Here is a 22,597-nt window from a genome sequence, read left to right as displayed (position 1 = left end):
GGTATAGCTCAGTGATAGAATACTTGCCTAGCATGTGAGGCAGTGGGTTCAATCCTCAGCACCACATAAAAAATAAATAAATAAATAAATAAATAAAAAAGACATATAGAAAATGATGTTTAAAAACAAAAAGTTCCTACATGAAGCTTGTTGCCCATTTCTAATTACTACAAATAAGCAAAACCCATTAATTTATTCAAAAACTTTAATATATACAAAATTATCATTATCATTGTTATCAGTAGTAGTTGTAGTAGTAGTAGCAGTAGCAGTAACAACAGTACCGTGGATTGACCCAGGGACACTTAAACACTAAGCTTCATCCCCAGTCCTTTTTATTTTTTACTTTGAGACAGAGTCTCCCTAAATGGTTGAGAGTCTCATTAAGTTGCTAAGGCTGCCCTGAACTTAAGATCCTCCTGCCTCAGTCTCCCAAGTTTCTGGGATTACAGCTGTGTGCCACTATGCTTGGCATGAATATTATTTTTAAATCTTCCAAATGGGGCTTGGGACTCTGGGATCCATTCCCAGCTAGGCAGAGGGCTGGGAATTAAATCTCTCAAATGTTCAAATATTTCATACTTTTGTTTAACAAAGTAAACATCTAGCATAAAACTTGATTTTTTTATTGTTCAGTTTTAAATATAATGATACTGCTCTAAAATTAAGAGTATTTTTCAAATTAATATATCTTTCTTAAAAATATTTTTTAGTTGTAGATGGACACAATACCTTTATTTTATTTACTTATTTATTTTATGTGATGCTGAGAATTGAACCCAGGGCCTCACACATGCTAGGCAACTGCTCTACCACGGAGCTACAACCCCAACCCCAAGTAAACACATCTTAGATGATTGACTTTTTAAAAAGTTCTTTTCATTTTCACTTATTGTAAAAATAGTTTTCAAAGCTCAAAAGTTGTAAATTATAACCCAAGACTTTAACAGATAATTATTTTTCTATATTCCTCTCTAATTATTTTATATACATATAAATGAACACATGTATTGAAATCACATGCCAACAAGTTTTACATGATGAGAATGAAAGCACAGATGCAACTTTTCATTTTTAGCTTCCACCTTCAGAGTGAGGCCTACGCATACAGGAACCACACATACATTCTCTTCCACTGTCTTTTCCCCTCTTCCTTTTTCTGTTCATTTAGCTGGTTCTAATGAAGAAGAATGGGACAGTCAAAACATCAACACTACTTCATTGTATGGACATAAAATTCAGTCTTAGGGAACAATAAGTTGAAACTATCTTTAGCACAAAATGAAGACTATTCTGAAACACAGTATCAATTCAAAATTCTCTATATAAAGCACAGTGTATATATTTCAATTTTGATGATGAGCTTAATACTTTATAACACAAAAGGTAGGCTGAGAGGTTCTTTCCTTACTAGATCATGGAAGCAAAAATACTTATCCTTGTAAATATGATGATGAACAGACCAATTGTTTCAGTTGAGGTATGTGATAAAGGGTGCAAATCTTTTTTTTTTTTTTTTTTTTTAATGATAACATGCGCTAATCTTAAGGGATAGTTGATACATATGTCCTTGGAGAGAAGAAACACATTCTTCTGCAGTACCTTTTTGATTACTATTCTACAATCTAGAATTTTATTATTTTAATGTAAAATTACAAAAGAAGTCAGGATAATAGGTTAGGGTTACATTATTGAGCTAGGATTATCTGTTTATTACTATACTACATTCTATATTATTGAAAGGCAAATACCTAATAATATCAGAAAGTTATATAAGGTATTATTTTCCTGTCACAAAATGATGATCCCTTCAAAGACCCATTTGCTAAATTGTTTCTAAGTTTCTTCTGAATCATAAACTTGATAATGTTTCTTTTTTTTTTTTTTTTTTTTTTTTTTTTTTTGGCAGTGCTGGGGATTGAACTCAGGGCCTCACACATGCTAAGCACACCCCAGTGAGCCATATTGTTTCCTTTTTTAATGGGGGCGGGACACGGGATTGAACTCATATCCCCACTGAGCCATATCCCCAGTCTTTCTGTGTATTTTATTTAGAGACAGGGTGTCACTGAATTACTTAGTGCCTCATTTTGGCTGAAGTTGGCTTTGAACTCATGATTCTCCTGCCTTCTTTCTTTTTCTTTTCTTTTTTCTTATTTATTCTCCCCTTCATATTTCTTAGCTTCTTAGATATTTTCCATTTTTTGTTTCTGTGTTGTATTCTAGATGTATCTAGATATGTCTGAACAAATTACTGTTGGCTCTGCCCTTATGCAGTTCTAAGTTTTCTTAAAGTGTTAATAGTCTATGGCAGGGGTTTAAAACACTTTAGCAACATAACTCTTTTCCCATGAAATTTTAGGGGAAACCTCAAAACTTTCCCTTACATTTTTGTTCTACTAACATGCAGTTCTATAATTTCTTCATGTATATTCTATCACTAAGGTAAAAGAATGGGTAAACTACAGAGAAGGGAAAGTTCATAGTAATCTTCCTTTCTTTGGAAAAATTTCCTCCAAATTTCTAGGAAATAACCATATGAACATAGATATATATGTTGAAATTGTTACTATGCAAAGCCTCCACTAACAACTTACACAAAAAAATGACAGTTGTTCACTATTGATGAATTTTAACAAATGGTTTTCACAAAAAGGCTCTGAGAATCATTGTTTTTTTTTCTAATCATATCATACATGCCTAAAACCTAGAAACAAAAAAATTAAGTTCCTTAACTTCTTGCTTCAAAATCTTTGCCTGAGAGTTCCGACATTATAACATCATTTTAAATGACTGTGTCATATTACAGTGTATGGCTGGAACATATCTTAACAGCTCCCTAAGGACATCAATCAGGTTACTACCAAATTTCCCCATTAGTAAAAAAAAAAAAAAAAAAAAAAAGCTGGGATGATTATCTATGTTCATAAACTCTTAGGAACTATCCCATCAGACAGATAACTTTAAAACAATGGACAAAAGGAATATTATCAGGTTTCTGCCCAGTAAAATCTTAACATGAAAAAAGGAAACACATGGAAATCTTATAACAATTGGTCTACTTACCTTCTTTTCTACCTGATATTCTACTTCTCTATTTCTTTCCCAAAAAATTTTGTGGTAGCTTATAAAAAGAATTCAAGATTAAGTGAAGTGAGCCAGGAATGGTGGCGCATGCCTGTAATCCCAGCAACTCGGGAGACTGAGGCAGGAGGATTGCAAGTTGAGGACAGCTTCAGCAACTTAGCCAGATCCTGACCAAAATAAAAAACAGTAAGGACTGGGGATGTAGCTCAGCAGTAAAGAAATCCTGGGTTCAATCCCCAGTACCCCCCAGCAAAAGTTTAAAAATGTAAAAGAAAATAGATTTATATACACTTCATTTCCTATTCTTAAAGTACCAAAATAACCGCTTTTGCTCTATAAAGTATAGCTATTCCACATGTTTAGACAGATGTTTGTTGACCACACTGACTCTTCTCCAAGATCCAAAGAAAGAATAACAGCCAAGTAAACTCTGTATTCCTCAAAAATTTTAATCCCAGATTGGTTTCAGCTGGGTTAAAACACTCACTCAACCCTAAAGCATTTAAGGGAGGTACTTGGGATAGACACAGTTCCTACAATTGAACCTAGCTGTTTGAACTGTTCATCTCTTCCTTTGAAGAACTGAGCTATGGAGCTGGGGTTGTGGTTCAATGGTAGAGCACTTGCCTGGCATGTGTGATGGCCCCGGGTTCAATCCTCAGCCGACATAAAAAGAGAAATAAATAAAATAAAGGTATGGTCCATCTACAACTAAAAAAATAAAAATAAAAAAATAAAAAAACTGAAAAGAACTGAGCTAATCAGCTTCCTGTATTTTCCGATGAACACTTTCCTCAAGTCCTGCTTCCTCCTCATTTACCCATTAAGATTTGTTTTTCTATTTCAGACAAGCAGCAGGACGGTCTTTCTCATCCCACTTACAACTCTTATATTATATATCATACCTTATTCTATTTTTCAAAATAACCTCTCTTACTAAGGAAGAGGAAAAAAGGTCTTTAAAGGCTTCAAAATTTCCTATATCTTTTTTCAAAATGACCTATGAAATCTGTTTGAACTGTGGACCTCTTTAACTTAATCTTAACCAAAAAATAGTTTGGGTTCTTACTGCACAAAAAATCAGCAATAATCCCTAGACAGAATCACTTTTTTTGTTGGAAGGTCTTTGTCTCCAGAATTAACACAGGCATTTCTTCATTTCACATGTCTTCTCATGTGTCTGCCTGATAGCTAAAATATTACTATACATCAGCCATGATCTCCTTGACTCACTTTAGTCTTGGATAATTCTCTCTGATTGTGATTTAGACAATGTGGTTCTACTATGAACTGCTTGCTGCAGCAAGATCTACATAATAGCTTTTCTTATGTTGAAACCTGAAAAATTCTTTTTAATATTTTAGGTATTTTTAACTAACTAAAATGGTCTATTTAGATATTGTAATGGGCAAATATTACATCTTTTATATGTGATATTATTTTCTATTTAAAAAAATTTCACTAGACTAAGCAAAGATGTTAAGATGTGCTTTGATTTTTAAGAAATACCTCATTTGGGCAAATGATTATTATTTTGGCATGAATTACAATAGCTAACCCTTTAATGTGGGAAAGGAAAAGGAAATAGTTCAGGTTTAGTTGTGAAAAAGGAAGGAATGTGGTTTAATAACCCTCAATATACCCCAAGATCTATAAGGCCTAATTTTAATGCTTGAGTTCCTTCTTTGAACAACTTCATTTGTAAGCATTGATAATTCAAATCTTATTCTTAGAAGTCTTCCAAAAAACAGAAAAAGTACTCATTTTTTAACAATAAAATTCCTTTCATTTTGTGATTACTGGATGATCTATCCGATCCCTCTAGAAATTGAAGACATACATAATGATATCTTAGGGGTTTTAATTTTTCTATATCTTGAGTATTTTCCTATTTCATTATCCTTAGAATTATTTAAGCACTAATCATCAATTACTTTTTAGCAGCTATCCCCAAAATAAATTTAAAAAATAAATATTGTGATCACCTAGAAAGATAATCCAGTAGGGAACATAAGTCATGATTATATCATCCTTCAGTTTTTATGTTTTATTGCTCACAGTATCATGTTTTTGAAAATCATTTTTTGTAGCTTTCACTGTACACATTTCAGTGTTCTAAATTTTTTCATTTTATATCTATAATGTCAAAGATATAAAACTAACCATTTTCACAATTATTAGATAAATCAGGATGCAAAGAATAGAACTATGGATTATGACAAAATTTATCAGAGAAATAAAATCTCAGACTATGAATTCTCAAATGATTCAGGGATGATATTTCTCAAACTCAAGAATAAATGAGTGAACAACTGATTTTAGGGACAAAGAGGAAATATGGCATTCCCATTCAGTTAGTCATCCAACAGGAAGGACTTCATTATGGTGTGTTTTGCAAAGGAATGCAGAACATTGCATTTGGCTAAAAGGATGCTGTATGATAGTATTCTTGCATCCTTGATTATATTTGTGCACTAAGTTACTTGATATGGTTGTTTTATAAGTGAACAGTGCTTAAGGAAGATTTATACACAAAGGGAACAGGAAAGAAACTGATAGTGTGAAAATGAGAAATTTACCAGACTTATAATTTTAACCAGTGTTCATAAAAATACAAATGAAATGTTTCACAATCAGGATGAGGATGGGAGGAACATGGTTGTTTTTTCTTCTTAGCAAGATCATGAAATGTCAAGATTTTCAATGTAGTTGGATTTTGATGACAAGCACAAGGAACTAGAATAAGTTAAAATCTATTAAAGATACATATGAGATCTGGAATCTTTATTTATAGGTTCAAACATAAGATACAGTGGACAGCTTGTTGCTTTCAAAGGACATCATCCATTTCAGGAAAATACAGTTAACAAAAATCTGGGTCTGCTATGTTTCAAATGTATTACAATTTATAATAAAGTTGTTTTTTCACCCTAGTATTCTTACTTCTCCTGATTATTCATAAAATGACTCAAAATATAAAAAGATAAAATGATGGTAAATGCCAATGACTATTTTTTTTATATACTAAGTGTTAAATCAACACAGCAAGGCATGGTGGTACACACTTGTAAATCTACTGACTTGGGAGGCTAAGGTAGGAGGATCACAAGTTTGAGGTAAGTCTCAACAAGTGAGTGAGACCCTGTCTCAAAATAAAAATAAAAAGGGCTGAGGATGTGGTTCAATGGTTAAGCACCTCTGAGTTTAATCCCTAGTTCCAAAACAAAAAACAAAAAAAATCAATGAGCTATTCCTTTATCAACATAAGACAAGGAGATAATTCCAGCAGGTACCAGAAGTCATTTAAATTTTTTATGGGTAATCAGAACACAGACTTGTTTTTAGTACACATTAGCAAGAAAAATATTTAAACTAGCTACATAATATGCTATTATAGCTTAAAAAGGTCTATGTGGGGAAAAAATGTGAATGAATTTTCATTTAAGGAACCTGTCAAACTAAAAACAAACAAAAAAACCTTATGCAATCTGGCTTGACAGACGCTGAAATGTTTAATCATTTTAAATAATTGAGGATAATAGCTTTTTGTCTTTTTTTTCTTAAATCTAATATTAATTCTAAAGATTTTTTTAAACTAGTATATCCCCAGCCTACAGATGTAATAACAGTATACATAACAAGTTTCTAACGGTCAAAGTCTGAGATAAAGTATTCACTAGATATGACCTTTGACAACTTATTTTAACTTCTTTGAACTTTAATTTTAATTTTAATAAGTAAAATAAGAAAAATATCCATCGATAGGAATATTTTTACAAAGAGTGAATAATAAATGATCCTAAAACAGTGTCTGACATTGGATCCTCCTAACAAATAATACATTCTCCTTACAGAAACCTATGACAGAATTTGATTCTTTGGTCTTTTGTTAATTGTAATTGTGCTAGTGAATTTCCCCCCTAAAGGTTCCTTTCAATCATCAACCAACTTATTGCACTCACCAATAAAGATTTACCTAAAACCTATGTGATAGGCAAATTTTAAATTTGATCTTTAATAATAATAATAATCATCTGTTGAACACATATCAGCACTTTAGTACACCTTATAGTCAGAATTCTGGGACAGTAAAATATTAGAAAGTAGTAAAATTTATGGAAGACAATGGTATATATTTCATTTTTATAGCACTTGTCAGGAATATCAAATAGCAAGTCTTAATAAACATCTTAAATGGGCATAAAGACAAAATTGTATTTCTACAAACTGTGTAACCATAGTAACATTTATGTTCCATAAAAATATTTTTAAGCTTGTTTGACTAACAAGAGGATCTGAAATTAGAATAAAAGTGAAATGATGAATGGACTAGGGACCAAAACAGAGCAAAACATATTTACAAAATAAGTATCATATGGATTCTACCAATACCTAAGAATACCACACGGCTCAACAAAATAACACATTCTCATAGGGGCTATTTGGTTTAGGGTTGCATATTGTCTGAACTGGGAACTGCTAATATTGATCTCCCCCTTAAAGAAAAAAATCTGAAAACCTGCAGGGTCACTGTAAGCCTATAGGGGGAAAACTGCAATATCCCAGATCTGCACTGCTAGAGGGAAAGATACATGAATGAACAACATGAAAAAACAAGGGAAGAAAATGATCCAAACAAACTTAGATTCTATATTAATAGAATCCAATGACAGTATGGTAGAAGAAAAGTCAGAAAAGGAGTTCAGATTATACATAATTAAAATGATTCGTGAAGCAAAGGATAGGATAAAGAGAGCAAATGCAGGCAATGAATGATCACTCCAATAAGCAGTTGAAAGAGCAACTGCAGGAAGCAAAAGATCATTTCAACAAAGAGATAGAGATTCTAAAAAAAAAAAAAAAAAAAATCCAAATGGAAATCCTTGAAATGAAGGAAACAATAAACCAAACAAAAAACTCAATGGAAAGCATCACCAACAGACTAGACCACTTGGAAGACGGAACCTCAGACATTGAAGACAAAATATTTAATCTTGAAAATAAAGTTGCCCAAACAGACAAGATGGTAAGAAATCATGAACAGAACCTCCAAGAACTATGGGACATCATGAAAAGAACAAATTTAAGAATTATCGGGATTGAGGAAGGTGCAGAGATACAAACCAAAGGAATGAACAACCTATTCAATGAAATAGTATCAGAAAATTTCCCAAACCTGAAGAACAAAATGGAAAATCAAATATAAGAGGCTTATAGAACACAAAATGCACAAAATAACAACAGATCCACACCAAGGCACATTATAATGAAAATGCCTAACATACAAAATAAAGATAGGATTTTGAAGGCTGCAAGAGAAAAGCATCAGATTACATACAGGGGGAACCAATACTGATATCAGCAGATTTTTCAGCTCAGACTCTAAAAGCTAGAAGGGCCTGGAACAACATATTTCAAACTCTGAAAGAACATGGTTGCCAACCAAGAATCCTATACCCAGCAAAACTAACCTTCAGATTTGAAGATGAAATAAAATCCTTCCACGATAAACAAAAGTTAAAAGAATTTACAAATAGAAAGCCTGCGCTACAAATATTCTCAACAAAATATTCCATTAGGAGGAAATGAAAAACAACTATGTAGGTCAGCAAAGGGAGGAACTACCTTAAAGGAAAAACTATTCAAAGGAGAAACCAAGTCAAGTTAAAAACCAAAAATAAGCCCAAATGACTGGGAATACAAATCATATCTCAATAATAACCCTGAACGTTAATGGCCTAAACTCATCAATCAAAAGACATAGACTGGCAGAATGGATGAAAAAGAAAGACCCAAAAATATGCTCCCTTCAAGAGACTCATCTCACAGAAAAAGACATCCACAGACTAAAGGTGAAAGGATGGGAAAAAATCTACCATGAACATGAACTCAGTAAAAAAGTGGGGGTTTCCATCCTTATTTCAGATAAAGTAGACTTCAAGCCAAAGTTAGTCAGAAGGGATAAAGAAGGACATTTCATACTGCTTAAGGGAGCCATAAATCAGGAAGACATAATGATCGTAAATATTTATGCCTCAAACAATGGTGCATCCATGTACATCAACAAATCCTTCTCAATTCCAGGAATCAAAAAGACCACAACACAATAATTTTGGGTGACTTTAACAAACCACTGTCACCACTGGATAGATCTTCCAAACAAAAACTAAACAAAGAAATCATAGAACTCAATAACATAATCAATAACTTAGATTTAACAGACATATATAGAATATTCTATTCATCAACAAGAGAGTTTACTTTCTTCTCAGCAGTACATGGAACTGTCTTGAAAATAGACCATATGTTATGCCACAAAGCAGTCTTCAGTAAATGAAAAAAAACAGAGACTGCCTTGTGTTCTAACAGATCATAATGGAATAAAATTAGAAATCAATGACAAAATAAAAAACAGAAATTACTCCAATACCTGGAGATTAAATAATAAGCTATTGAATGAAGCATGGAAAGCATCACCAACAGACTAGACCAGAAAACATCAGGGAGGAGGTAAAAAAAATTCTTAGCAGTCAATGAGAACGATGATAAAACATATAAAAATCTCTGGGACACTATGAAAGCAGTACTAAGAGGAAAATTCATTGCATGGAGTGCATTCCAGAAAAGAATAAAAAGTCAAAAACTAAATGACCTAACATTACAGCTCAAGCCCTAGAAAAAGAAGAACACAACAACACCAAAAGTAGTAGAAGACAGGAAATAATATCAGAGCTAAAATCAATGAAATTGAAACAAAAGAAAGAATTCAAAAAATTGACAAAACAAAAAGTTGGTTCTTTGAAAAAGTAAACAAAATAGACAAACCCCTAGCCACACTAACAAAGAGGAGAGAGAAAACTCAAATTACATAAATTCATGATGAAATAGGAAATATTATGACAGACACCACTGAAATACATAACATATTGAGAAGCTACTTTGAAAATCTATATTCCAACAAAATAGAAAATACCGAAGATACTGACAAATTTCTAGAGACATATGAACCTCCCAAACTGAACCAGTAGGACATACACAATTTAAACAGATCAATATCAAGCAATGAAATAGAAGAAGGCATCAAAAGCCTACCAACCAAGAAAAGCCCAGGACCACATGGATTCTCAGTCAAGTTCTACAAGACCTCCAAAGAAGAACTCATTCCAATACTTCTCAAAGTATTCCAGGAAATAGAAAAGGAGGAAACCCTACCAAACTCATTCTATGAAGCTAATATCACCTTCATACCCAAACCAACCAAAGACACATCGAGGAAAGAAAATTTTAGACCAATATCCTTGATGAATATAGATGCAAAAATCCTTAACAAAATCCTGGGAAACCATATCCAAAAATATATTAAGAAGATAGTGCACTATGATCAAGTGGGGTTCATCCTGGGAATGCAAGGTTGGTTCAACATCTGGAAATCAATAAATGTAATCCATCATATCAGTAGACTTAAGGATAAGAATCATATGGTAATTTCAACTGACACAGAAAAAGCGTTGGATAAAATACAACCCCCCTTCATGCTCAAAACACTAGAAAAAACAGGAATAGCAGGAACATACCTCAACATTGTAAAGGCTATTTATGCTAAGCCCATGGGCAACATCATTCTTAATGGAGAAAAACTGAAAGCATTCCCTTTAAAAACTGGAACAAACAGGGATGCCCTCTTTCACCACTTCTATTCAACATCATCCTTGAAACACTTGCCAGAGCAATTAGACAGACTAAAGAAATTAAAGGGATACGAATAGGAAAAGAGGAACTTAAGCTGTCACTATTTGCTGATGACATGATTCTATATTTAGAGGATCCAAAAAAGTCCTCCAGAAAACTTCTAGACCTCATAAATGAATTCAGCACAATAGCAGGATATAAAATCAATATGCATAAATCTAAAGCATTTTTATACATAAGCAATGAAACATCTGAAAGGGAAATGAGGAAAACAACTCCGTTCGCAATAGCCTCAAGAAAAATAAAATACTTGGGAATCAATCTAACCAAATAGGTGAAAGATCTCTACAATGAAAACTACAGAACATTAAAGAAAGAAATTGAAGAAGACCTTAGAAGATGGAAAGATCTTCCATGTTCTTGGATAGGCAGAATTAATATTGTCAAAATGGCCATACTTCCAAAGGCGCTATACAGATTTAATGGGATTCCAATTAAAATCCCTATGACATTTCTTATAGAAACAGAAAAAGCAGTCATGAAATTCATCTGGAAGAACAAAAGACCCAGAATAGCCAAAGCGTCCTGGGCAGGAAGAGTGATGCAGGAGGTATCACAATACCAGACCTTAAACTCTACTACAGAGCAACAGTAACAAAAATGGGAAGGTACTGGCACCAAAATAGACAGGTAGACCAATGGTACAGAAATGTACCCACCTAAGTACAGTTATCTCATAATAAACAAAGGTGCCAAAAACATACAGTGGAGAAAAGATAACCTCTTTAACAAACGATGCTGGCAAAACTGGAAATCCATATGCACTAAAATGAAATTAAACCTCTATCTCTCACCCTGTACAAAATTCAACTCAAAATGGATCAAGGATCTAGGAATTAGCCATGAGACCCTTCACCAAATAGAAGAAAAAGTAGGCCCAAAATCTCCATCACATTGGCTTAGGACCAGATGTCCTTAACAAGACCACCATAGCCCAAGAAATAAAAGCAAGAATCAATAAATGGGATAGATTCAAACTAAAAAGCTTTTTCTCAGCACAGGAAACCATCAATAATGTGAAAAGAGAGCCTACAGAGTGGGAGAAAATCTTTTCCACACACACTTCAGACAGAGTACTCATCTCCAAAGTTTATAAAGAACTTGAAAAACTTTACACCCAAAATACAAAGAACCCAATCGATAAATGGACTAAGGAAATGGGCAGACACTTCACAGAAAGAGATATGCAGGTCATCAACAAATATATGGAAAAGTGCTCATCATCCCTAGTAATTAGAGAAATGCAAACTAAAACCAACTTAAGATTTCACATAACTCTAATTAGAATGGCTATTATCAAGAACAGAGCAATAATGTGTTGGCATGGATGTGGGGGAAAAGTCACACTCATACATTGCTGGTGGAGTTGCAAATTGGTGCAGCCACTCTGGAAAGCAGTATGGAGGTTCCTCAGAAAACTTGGAATAGACCCACCATTTGACCCAGCTATCCCACGCCTCAGTTTATACCAAAGGACTTAAAATCAGCATACTACAGTGATGCAGCCACATCAATGTTCATAGCAGCTGAATTCACAAAAGCTAGATTGTGGAACCAACCTAGATGCCCTTCAATTGACGAATGGATAAAGAAACTGGTATATATACACAATGGAATATTACTCAGCCATAAAGAAGAATGAAATTATGGCATTTGCTGGTAAATGGATGAATTTGGAAAATTTCATGCTAAGTGAAATAGCCCAAGCCCAAAAAACCAAAGGCCGAATGTTTTTTCTGATAAGTGGATGACAATATATAATAAGGGAGCGGTGGCGGGGGGGGAGAGAAGAATGAAGGAACTTGGGATGGTTTAGAGGAAAATGGGGTGGGAGGGGGTGGGGGACAGAAAGATAGAATGAAACAGACAGTATTACCATATATATATATATATATATATATGATTATATGAATGGTTGAGTCTACATTGTGTACAACCATAGAAAAGAAAAGTTGTACCTCATTTGTGTACAATGAATCAAAATGCAGTCTGTAAAATTAAAAAAGATTTTACTAATAAAAAATAAATAAATAAAATAAAAAATAAAACTCAACATATAAAGTAGTCTCAGATACCTAAAGTCATCTTTAGGATCAAAGTAATAGAATAAGGCAAGTCAGTATAGCATAATAGAATAATAATTCGTATTAATAAAAGAATTCATCAATTTAAATAGAATATGGATGATCCCAAACCAAAAGAGAAAAAGTAAGCAAGGTAAACATTAGTAGTGCCTACTTAAATATCCATCTCAATAAAAGGGATAGCCTAGCTTAATGCTACTATTAACCACTTAACATCATAATTAATTGCCCAAGTTGAAGATAAAAATATGATAGACATGGAAAAATGACATCAAGCCAGGTGTGGTAGCATAAGGCTATGACTCCAGCTACTTTGGAGGCAGAGGCAGGAAGATGACAAATTCAAGGCCAGCTGTGGCAATTTAAAATTGCAAAATAAAATTAAAGAAAGAGCTGGAGATGTACTCAGTGCTTGCCTAGCATGTGTAAAGACCTGGGTTCAATCCCCAGTACCACCCTCCCCCCTACAAAAAAGTCTAGATTTGAGACCAGGATAAAGGACAGAAAAATGGAGAAAGGATTAGGGGTTCTTGGGATACTGAGGTGGGAAAACAGGATCGAAGTAAAAACTAAAAATAGTCAGGGGGCCGAGTTGTATGTAGCTCAATGGTAAAATACTTGCCTAGCATGTGAGTGAGTCTCGGTTTGATCCCGAGCACTGAAAAAAAAAAAAAAAAAGCCATGACATATTTTCCTTCTCTAGTTCTATGAGTCAATTAAAACAGGAAGACAGGTTATAGAAGTTTCAATATAGTGTGTTTTTCTCCTAGTAATGCTGGAGAAGGGGAGAACAGAGGGTAAAGAAATTAACACCAGCATAAGCAAAAAGGAGAAAGAACTCTATTAATATATAAAGAACAGAGATCATGAACTGGTGGAAAATCAATGCACTTTAAAAATTTTTTTTGCGGTTGTAGATGGAGAGAATGCCTTTATTTTATTTATTTTTATGTGGTGCTAAGGATCAAATCCAGTGCCTCACACAGGGTAGGCAAGTGCTCTTCTACTAAGCTACAGCCCCAGCCCCTACAATGCACTTTTTATGCAAGTAGTTTGGTTTTGATTTTCTTTTTCAGGACTCAGGACTTCATGTACTCTATCAGAGCTATTATTCAAGTAACTTTTAAGTCTGGCTTTCAGTGTTCTGTACAACTGGAAAAGATTGTTCTATCATTTAAAATGATAAATCCTTTAAAGTTCATTCACAGACTAGCAGACTTGGTTTATTTACATTGGACATAAACATACCTGTTAAGATCGAAGTCTAACTGAAAACTATTAATTTGGAAGACATGAATGCCAGATGATGGTACAATCATTTTTGTATCAACACAAAAGATCAAGATACACAGGTAAGCAATTCTCTCAAGCACTTTTTTGAGCACCATTACAAAAATTTTATAAGAATGCTGTATAATGTCATTAAAAATAAATTATATGCAAGTTTCTTGCAGCCCCTTACTATTTATTTAGCATACCAGAGTTTCCAACATCAGAAATAGAGGTAGATGCATTCACATTTTATATAAATGAATATACACTTTTGCAAATGTCAGTTTATAAATGCATATAACAGCACAACAATTGGAGTGTACACATTAATAAAGAATGGTTATACTAACGATACCATTTAATAAGCAATTCTTTATTAAATATACATCTAAAGTCACACGGTTATTAGGGATGAAGTTAGCTTGGTTTCATACCTATGACTGTTGTTAACTCACTCTGAACTTAAGGCAATAACCATAGCAGCAGAAACTTCAATGATTTAAAGGGCGTGAGAGGAACATTGGGAGAGGTTAATAGGATCTATTAGTTAAAACGGGGGAAATATAATAAAGGGTCAAGTAGTACAGGTTAAATTGGAAAAGACAAAGTTTGTAAATCATTTAAATTTCTGAACTTATTTAAGGGAACATGCCAAATGCCATATAAATGGCAACAAGTCACAAAAAGACCTACAAATTTATAATACAGTAATTTTAATATGACAAGACTTAAACAGTTTACTCAATAACTTTCTGGAATAGGATCAGGAAACATGGACAATTCTTTCTTTTTTAGAATTCCAAATTACTACTTTTTGAACTAAAAAAGACCTGGTCAAATAGTCTAAAGGAAGCCAGTGGAAGGATTAGATAACAAGACTAGATAATGGGTTTTAACAATATCAGATGGTAAGAGCAAAGGTTACCTTTGAATTTACAAAACACTGGTTACTATAGTTGTGTGTGTACCTTTCTAACTCAGTTTTCTTATTCTAATCTCCTTGAGATCAGGAGTGCCACTCCCCCATCTCTCTCTCTCTCTTTTTTTAACTTTTACTATCTTTAAAAAAAATTTTTTTTGGTTGAGGATTGAACCTAGTGCCTCACACATGCTAGACAAGTGCTCTACCACTGAGCCATATTCACAGTCCCATAATTTTTATTATCTTAAAATCCCCACAGTAATCAATATAATACCTTGCATGATGTATACTTTCTTGAATTTTATAATTTGAAAGATAAGTTCTAATACATTCATCAGTTACACTGAATGTCTATGTGCTAAGTAAGCAGTATTCTAGGGATGAAGGACCAAAAAAAAAAAAGTTATGGAAAAAGAATTTGAATTCTTGAGATTATGAAACTCAGACTCTAATGGGAGAAGGTAATATATGCAGTCTAATACATTCATTTAAACATTTATCATGTCCTATTATGTCCTTGACAAGGATATCTGCATAGAGCTTGACAATGGGATTTTCATATATGCTCAACTTTTTTTTCCCTTGGAACTCTCTCCTGGCCACCAGTTAGAAATAAAGTATAATGAAAATAATATGCATTAGATATGCTGCCTATTGCTTCTAGTCAGGCTCCAACTCCCAACAAACCACAAAACCTTTTTTTAAATTTTTGGTCCTTCACCCCTAGAACACTGCTTGGCACATAGAAGGCATTCAGTTTAACCAATGAATGTATTAGCACTTAATAAATATAAAGCCCTTATAATTGCTTACTTATTTTCTTTTATCTCAACATGAGGAGGAAGGGCTAAGAAGCACTACTGGGAAATATAAACAACATAGCTTTCTGGAAAACAATTTGAAGTATCACACTATTATAGTCTTAATTTCAGAAGACCATTACTGAACACTCACTCCAAAAGAATCAGCCAAGTGCACAAAAATAAAGTCTGATGTCCCTCATACAGTATTTTTGTAAAACCAAAAAGTTAAAATTTGTGATTGCCCAGAAAGAGGATTTTATGAAGTAAAAACAATGCACTGGGCACAGTTGTGCACGCCTGTAATGACAGCATCTCAGAAGGATGACACAGGAAGATCTCAAGTTCAAGGCCAGCCTCAGCAACTTACCAAGGCCCTGAGCAACTTAGTGAGACCCCCAACTCCTAATAAAAATAAAAAGGGTTGGGGATGTGGCTCTGTGGTAAAGCATCCCTGAGTTCAATCCTCAACACCAAAACAATAATAAAACAAAAACCTCTAAAACCAAAAGTAAATTCCCCAAATATCATGAAATAGATATCTACCATATTAAGTTAAAAATACAATTTGCACAGTATATGATAACATGCTTTGAAAAAAGCAAGTATCATATTTCATTGCTTCAAGGATTCATAATTTTTCATAATTTAACATCTTTAAAATTGGGATGCCTGGTGTAATCCTTGTCAGAAAGGCAGCAGTTGTGACATAATTGTCATTACCTATATGCATCAAAACATGAAGAATGGGAGTGGGACTGTAGCTCAGTGGTAAAGCACCTGCCTGGCCTGTGCAAGACCCCAGGTTTAGCACAACAACAAAAATACAAAAACAAAAACAAAAAAAAAAATGTAAAACGTGAAGAATGAATGTCAGTAGCTTGGGGTTTGAAAAAGCCTGGAGATAATGATGGGGCATTCTTAAGAAATATTATATCATCTAGTGAAGAGGAAAATGTAGGGAAAAACAGGGATATCAACAATTCTTGTGTTGAAATTAATATATAGAAGACTCTGTACTAGAAACAACTAATACACATACCTAGATGGGTATATTTTGGGGGTATTTTTCCATACAAAATGATATAGAAGAAAAATGGTCCATAATGTCACCACCCAGATAATTATTCTAGTTATTAACATAAGGCAAATAAATATCCTTTTTTTTTTTTTTGGTACTGGGGATAGAATCCAGGAATGCTTTACCACTAAACTATATCCCCCAGGTCTTTTCAATTTTTTATCTAGAGACAGGGTCTTGCTAACTTAACTCAGTCTAAGTTGCCCAGACTGGCCTGGAGCTTGTGATCCTCTTGCCTCAGCCTCCAGAGTTGCTGGTGCCTCAGCCAGCTTACATGTTGTATTTTGTTAATTTTACCTTCTAGTTTTCAGACCACTACTATTCACAGGTTATTACCTCTACTTCATAGATTAACACTTCTAAGTTTGTGAAATCATGATTCTAACATAAATCCCCAATTTTTTTTAATTCCCCATTTTTAAGTGGTTATGGTTCAGTTTGGAAGTGGGAACAATGCTATAAAGAACAAGTTAAATTTTCAGTTTAGTTAACAAAGCACTATTTTATTTAAAATTCATCTTTATTATAATAAATCTGAAATACAGAAATATTGAACTAAAAACTGTTCTGAACAGAATTATGTTCCCCCACCAATTCATATTTTGAAACTAACCTTCAATGTAAGTATTTCAACTTAGTGCTTATAAGAAAATAATCAAAGTAAATGAAGTCACAAGGGGGGGATTTAATCTGACAGATTTGGTGTCCTTATAAGAAGAAAATGAGTGATCAAAGCCCCTACTCTATGGCATGTTTTTATGGCAGCTTGAGTTCACTTAACAGTGGAGTATTTTTTTTTTTTTTTTTCTTGTAGTGCTGGGAATTGAACTCAGGGCCTCATGCTTTCCAGGCATGTGCCATATGACTGAGCCACATTACCAGTCCCTAAGAAAGGCTCTTTATAGGATCATTTTAAAAATTAGTGTTTTCAGTTTTAACTTGGATATCCTCTCCTTCCATGAATGCCCCCTTCCCTCTATCTGTTGATCAGTATAACTCAATCCAAATTCCAGCACAATTTTTCATGCAATTTGACAAACTAATCTAAAATTCATCTGGAAGATAGAAAAATATCCAGATGAAAAAGAAAATCTGAAGAATGTCGCTACTACATACATGAAAATAGTACAAAGTTAACAAATAATTAAATTTGTATGACATTCCCAGTTGGAAAACCATTGGGCTTTCTGGCTTCTGTATCTTGGCAGTGGAAGTACAGGGTAAATATGAAGACTTTGAAATGGTTATTTAGTGGAAATCTAGCTAGGTAAAGGAGATGAGGTAGAATAAGGAGACAGAAAGGAACTTCAGGGGGATGAGAATGAACTCTGGAATCATACTTAGCTCAAACTCAACTATGTCCTTTACTAGCTATATGCCTTTGGAAATTATTTAATTTCCCTGTAATTCTGTTTATTCATCTGAAATATAAGAAATAGATTATAAATAATAAATTATACAGAATTGTTGTTGAGGTTAAATAAGAAAGCAAAAATTTAAGAGCTAGACAAATGCAAGACATTAAAAACATTAGCTGAATTAAGACCATCATGGCTACGATGCACCTATCTACAGAATACATTACTAATTTACACAATTTCTCCCACTTTTAGAAGTATTCTGAAGCAGAGAAAGGGGTATGTATGATCTGTGAAGACTGGAGTTCAAATCTTAACTCTGCCACTTATTAGCCATGTGACACTAGGTTACTTAGCCTCTCTGAGCTTTGGTCTCATTATCCTCAAAATGGGACCAACAAAGCTTACCTATTATGGTTTTGATCTTAACTGTCCCCCAAAGGCATATGCCAGATTTGGTTGCCAGCATCTGGAGCTATGAGAGGGGGTGGGACCATCACCAGGTGGGGCCTAGAGGAATAAAGTTAGGTCACTGGGGGAGTGTAGTGGAAGAGCAGGATGTTGGGACCCTGGCCCTTCCCTCTTTCCCTCTGCTTTATAGACACCATGAAGTGAACAGACCTCCACAGCAAGGACTGTCTACATGCCCAAAGTAACAGGGTCAAACAATCAACAGAGGAGGAAACCTCTGAAACTGAGAGTCAAAATAAACCCTTCCTTCTTTATGTTGATTCCACTATTTTCTTCAGTGATGGAAAGCTAGCACAATACCTTATACAATTTTTAAAGAATATGTCATATCACATATTTAAAGTGTCTGATAAATGCAAATAATATTGTAAAAGTTATTTCTTCCCAAATGAAATACATTCTCAATTTAAATCCCAACACAATTTTTCATGCAATTTGACAAGCTAATCTAAAATTTGTCTGGAAGATAGAAAAAAAAAATTCAAATGAAAAAGAAAATCAGGAGAATTTTGCTACTATATACATGAAAATAGTATAAAGTTGACAAATAATAAATTAATATAACATAAGCATAGGCAGAAATAAACAGATCAATGAAAAAGAATGGAGTCCAGAAACAACCAGATAAAGGGATTTTGCATTTCATAAATGTATAAAGGTAAAACAGACTATCAATAAAGTGTTGGACCAAATGGTCATCTTTAAAAAACTAAATTCCTACCTCATTCCACATACCAAAATAAAATTCCAGGTGAATTTAAGTTCTAAAAGTAAAAAACAAATTGTTAATAAAATAAAATTTAAGATATTTATAAGAGGGTTGGGGAATGTCCTAAGACAGAAAAAAGTTATACTAATCAATGAATACAGAAAACTCATATATTTTATTCCTGCTTTACTCTTTCCACTAATAGTAATGAAGTAAACCTCAACCTCTAATGTGGCATTCTAATGATACAAAAATCTTCCTGTACTTAAAAATATTTTAGACCTATAAGTAAAAGGAACAATGCAGCAAGAATCTTTTTTTTTAAAAGGGCAATTTCTCTCACATTAATACTAAACAGAATAAAGCAATTTCACCGTTAATAGGCATATTAGTGACTCAAGAGCTGGTGATTACAATCACACACAAGTTAGAAATGTATAAAATACAAGATAAAATTCAATTCAAAAGCAAACAGACACTATGCTTCCACAATTGTAAATTGACTTACGAATGTCTCAATTCACATTTACTTAAAGAGTAATGATCTTAAAACTGAGATCTTAAAAATTCAGAAATTGGAAATCTAACCATAATCTGGCAATCACAAGACAAAGCAAAACTCAATTCAACATTCTAAAGGTGTACTTTTTGTAATTCAATGAAGACAGAAAATGTGCTAAGTGGGATTTTCTCCTTTGACAACCGTAGGATTGTGTTTTAGCATGCTGACAAAGTATTTCAAAAGCTTTATCTCTTAAAGTTTTATTCATTTGAATGGCTTTCAATTATGCATTATCATGATTTCACAATGGGAAAATGATTTATAACTGACTTACTGAAAATTTAGCATCTAGAAGTGTCAATCTAGAGATATGAAAGGTATCACAGGTACTTCTCAGAGACATTTCCCATCATTCCGTTTGTTCCTGAAGATTCCAGTAAAGTTGTCTTGTCTCCACTACTACCGGAGTAGTTTTTCAGCCACTGAGCGTTTTCCCTCACACTTAAAATTTCCCTTAGCTTTCCATTCACTATAGAGAGAAAATTAAAACCTATGGTTTAATAAGAATTTTCTTATTGGCAATTATGTGGAATCAACAAGATATAAAAGTAGTTAACTAGAGGAAAGAACTGTCAAAGCTCTCACAGTAAAGTTACCCTTATAATGTACATGATATTAGATCTTCAATTGCTCTTTCCACCAATTCCAGCATTAAAGTCATCCTCTATTGCCTAATCCCTTATTATTCAATAAAACAATGGCACTTTGGTCTTTCTTATACTAGAAAGTTTCTACTACAACCTTACCTATCTTTCAGGGAGCGGTATAAGTAGAGATGACTAATATAGGTCTTAGAAAGGTAATCATTTTCAACTAAGAGCAAACTCCAGGATATTGCCTGATGTTCTTATTTTACTTAAATTTTTTTTTCTCCCGCAACCTCAAGAAACCTTATAATGCAAAAAAAAAAAAAAAAAACAAAAACACCTCACAATTACTTGTGAGAGGGAATGAAAGAATTCTTTCTTTAAAGGCGGGAAACGTCTAACTTACGGAGCTAGATCGAAGATCAAGATTTTTTTACAGTGATGGTTTGTTTTCTTTAGACGTGGCGGGGTAGTGAGCGGAGTTTGGAGGGGAGGGGGAATCCCTGTCACTAGAGAGGTCACAAACCCCTACCGGCCAGCCCGTGGTTGAGGCGGAAGCGCCCGGTACATTCCTGCCCGGGCAAGCCTCAAGATGTTCCCGGACTTGCCCCAAAACCGCCATAGAAGGCAACCCCGACATCCTTACCGGAGAGTTATTTCACCTTCTGACCCGCAACCCCGCAGGGTTCGTCACAAACACGCTAGGCAGGGGCAGAGAAGCGAGGTCAGGGGGTCGGCCACGCAACTCTCAAATGAGCATCTGCCGTTTGACAGTCCCCAAGGCGATAAGCCTTACCGGCGCCGGACACAAACCAGTTGACTAGGATCGTGACTACAACTCCCAGGAGTCTGCGCGACGTCCGATCAGCACCCTTCCCAGAATGCAGCTTGGCAGAGTCCCTATTCCGCCCTCTCCTCTCTCTGCCCCTCCTACTTTTCTACCCGTCGTCACCCGCGAAGGCCGGAGGTAGGATGCTCGGGTGGGGGGACCTCGAGCCCTTGGCGTGTGGCGTCAGACGTCGGGAGGGATACTGGGCGGGCAGTAGCGGGAGAATGGGAGGACGGAGGGGAGGGGAGTGGGGTGGGGAGGGGAGGGTAAATAGTAGGCCAGGCAGGAAGATGGCGGCGGCAGCGGAGGTGTGAGTGGACCCGGGTCTGCAGCTGGATTTTCTCTTCCCTTCTTCCTCCCCCTTTCCTTCCCTGACTGAGGTTGGCATCGAGAGGGCCGAGTTCGGGTAGCGGCGCCGGGCGCAGCGCAGGGGTCACGGCGACGGTGGCGGCGGCAGCTGACGGCTGGAAGGGCAGGCTTCCTTCGCCGCTCGTCCTCCTTCCCCGGTCCGCTCGGTGTCAGGCGCGGCGGCTACGGCGTCGTGGCGGCTGGTGGACTTCGTCCCACCTTCTTTCCCCCCCCGCACTCTTCGCTTCGCCATCCCCCGACCCTTCACCCGCGGGACTGGGCGCCTCCTCTGGCGCAGCTCACGGAGCGGGGGCCGGTCTTCTGCTCGGCTGTCGCGCCTCCATGTCGGATAACCAGAGCTGGAACTCATCGGGCTCGGAGGAGGACCCGGAGACCGAGTCCGGGCCGCCTGTGGAGCGCTGCGGGGTCCTCAGCAAGGTGAGCAACTCGCGGGTACAAGGGCCAGCTGTTCAGACCTCACCTGCCGTGAGGCTAGGAGAGCCGAGCTTCTGAGGGCATGGGGTGGGGCTGGGCAGGAGGCACGGTGGACAGTCCCGGGGCGGGGGCTGCGGAATGTGCCGGTGCGGGGCTGTGTAGTGCCGCAGGAGTGCCTGGGCTTTGGGTGAGGTGTGGGGAGAGGTCTTCCTCGCCTGGGCTTCCAGGTCTTCCAGGGACTTGTCAGTAGTCACCGAGGACCAGAGAAAGCATGTATTACCTCCAGATCCAGTTTAGAACGCG

General features: G+C 35.5%; 2 protein-coding genes across 11 annotated transcripts in view; one reads left to right on the top strand and one right to left on the bottom strand.

The window, feature by feature from the left end:
- POLK (DNA polymerase kappa) overlaps nucleotides 1-21,550 on the bottom strand; it is a gene marked incomplete at its 3' end in the record, with an annotated part of 101,656 nt that extends 80,106 nt beyond the window's left edge. The window contains exons 1-4 of one of the 8 annotated variants that reach the window (XM_079145194.1): nucleotides 21,329-21,550; nucleotides 20,842-20,985; nucleotides 20,370-20,564; nucleotides 3,067-3,254 (exon numbers count right to left, since the gene is read on the bottom strand). Coding sequence is in view for 3 of the 8 variants with exons in the window: in XM_079145192.1 (XP_079001318.1) it covers nucleotides 20,370-20,438 (69 nt within the window). The remainder of the gene's footprint in view (nucleotides 1-3,066; nucleotides 3,255-20,369; nucleotides 20,565-20,841; nucleotides 20,986-21,328) is intronic. The other 7 variants (XR_013764694.1, XM_079145192.1, XM_079145196.1 and 4 more) reach the window with 7 other exon arrangements.
- Nucleotides 21,551-21,903: 353 nt separating this feature from the next.
- Nucleotides 21,904-22,597, top strand: part of CERT1 (ceramide transporter 1) — a 107,190-nt gene continuing 106,496 nt past the window's right edge. For 2 of the 3 annotated variants that reach the window (XM_079145208.1, XM_079145209.1), the window contains exon 1: nucleotides 22,063-22,297. In XM_079145208.1, the coding sequence (XP_079001334.1) occupies nucleotides 22,202-22,297 (96 nt within the window). In that variant the 5' untranslated portion in view covers nucleotides 22,063-22,201. Of the gene's footprint in view, nucleotides 22,298-22,597 lie in introns of all 3 variants that reach the window. The other variant, XM_079145210.1, reaches the window with a different exon arrangement.

This window comes from Sciurus vulgaris (assembly GCF_902686455.1).
Source record: "Sciurus vulgaris genome assembly, chromosome: 6".
NCBI classification, from domain to species: domain Eukaryota; kingdom Metazoa; phylum Chordata; class Mammalia; order Rodentia; family Sciuridae; genus Sciurus; species Sciurus vulgaris.
This window is presented reverse-complemented; position numbering and strand designations above follow the sequence as displayed.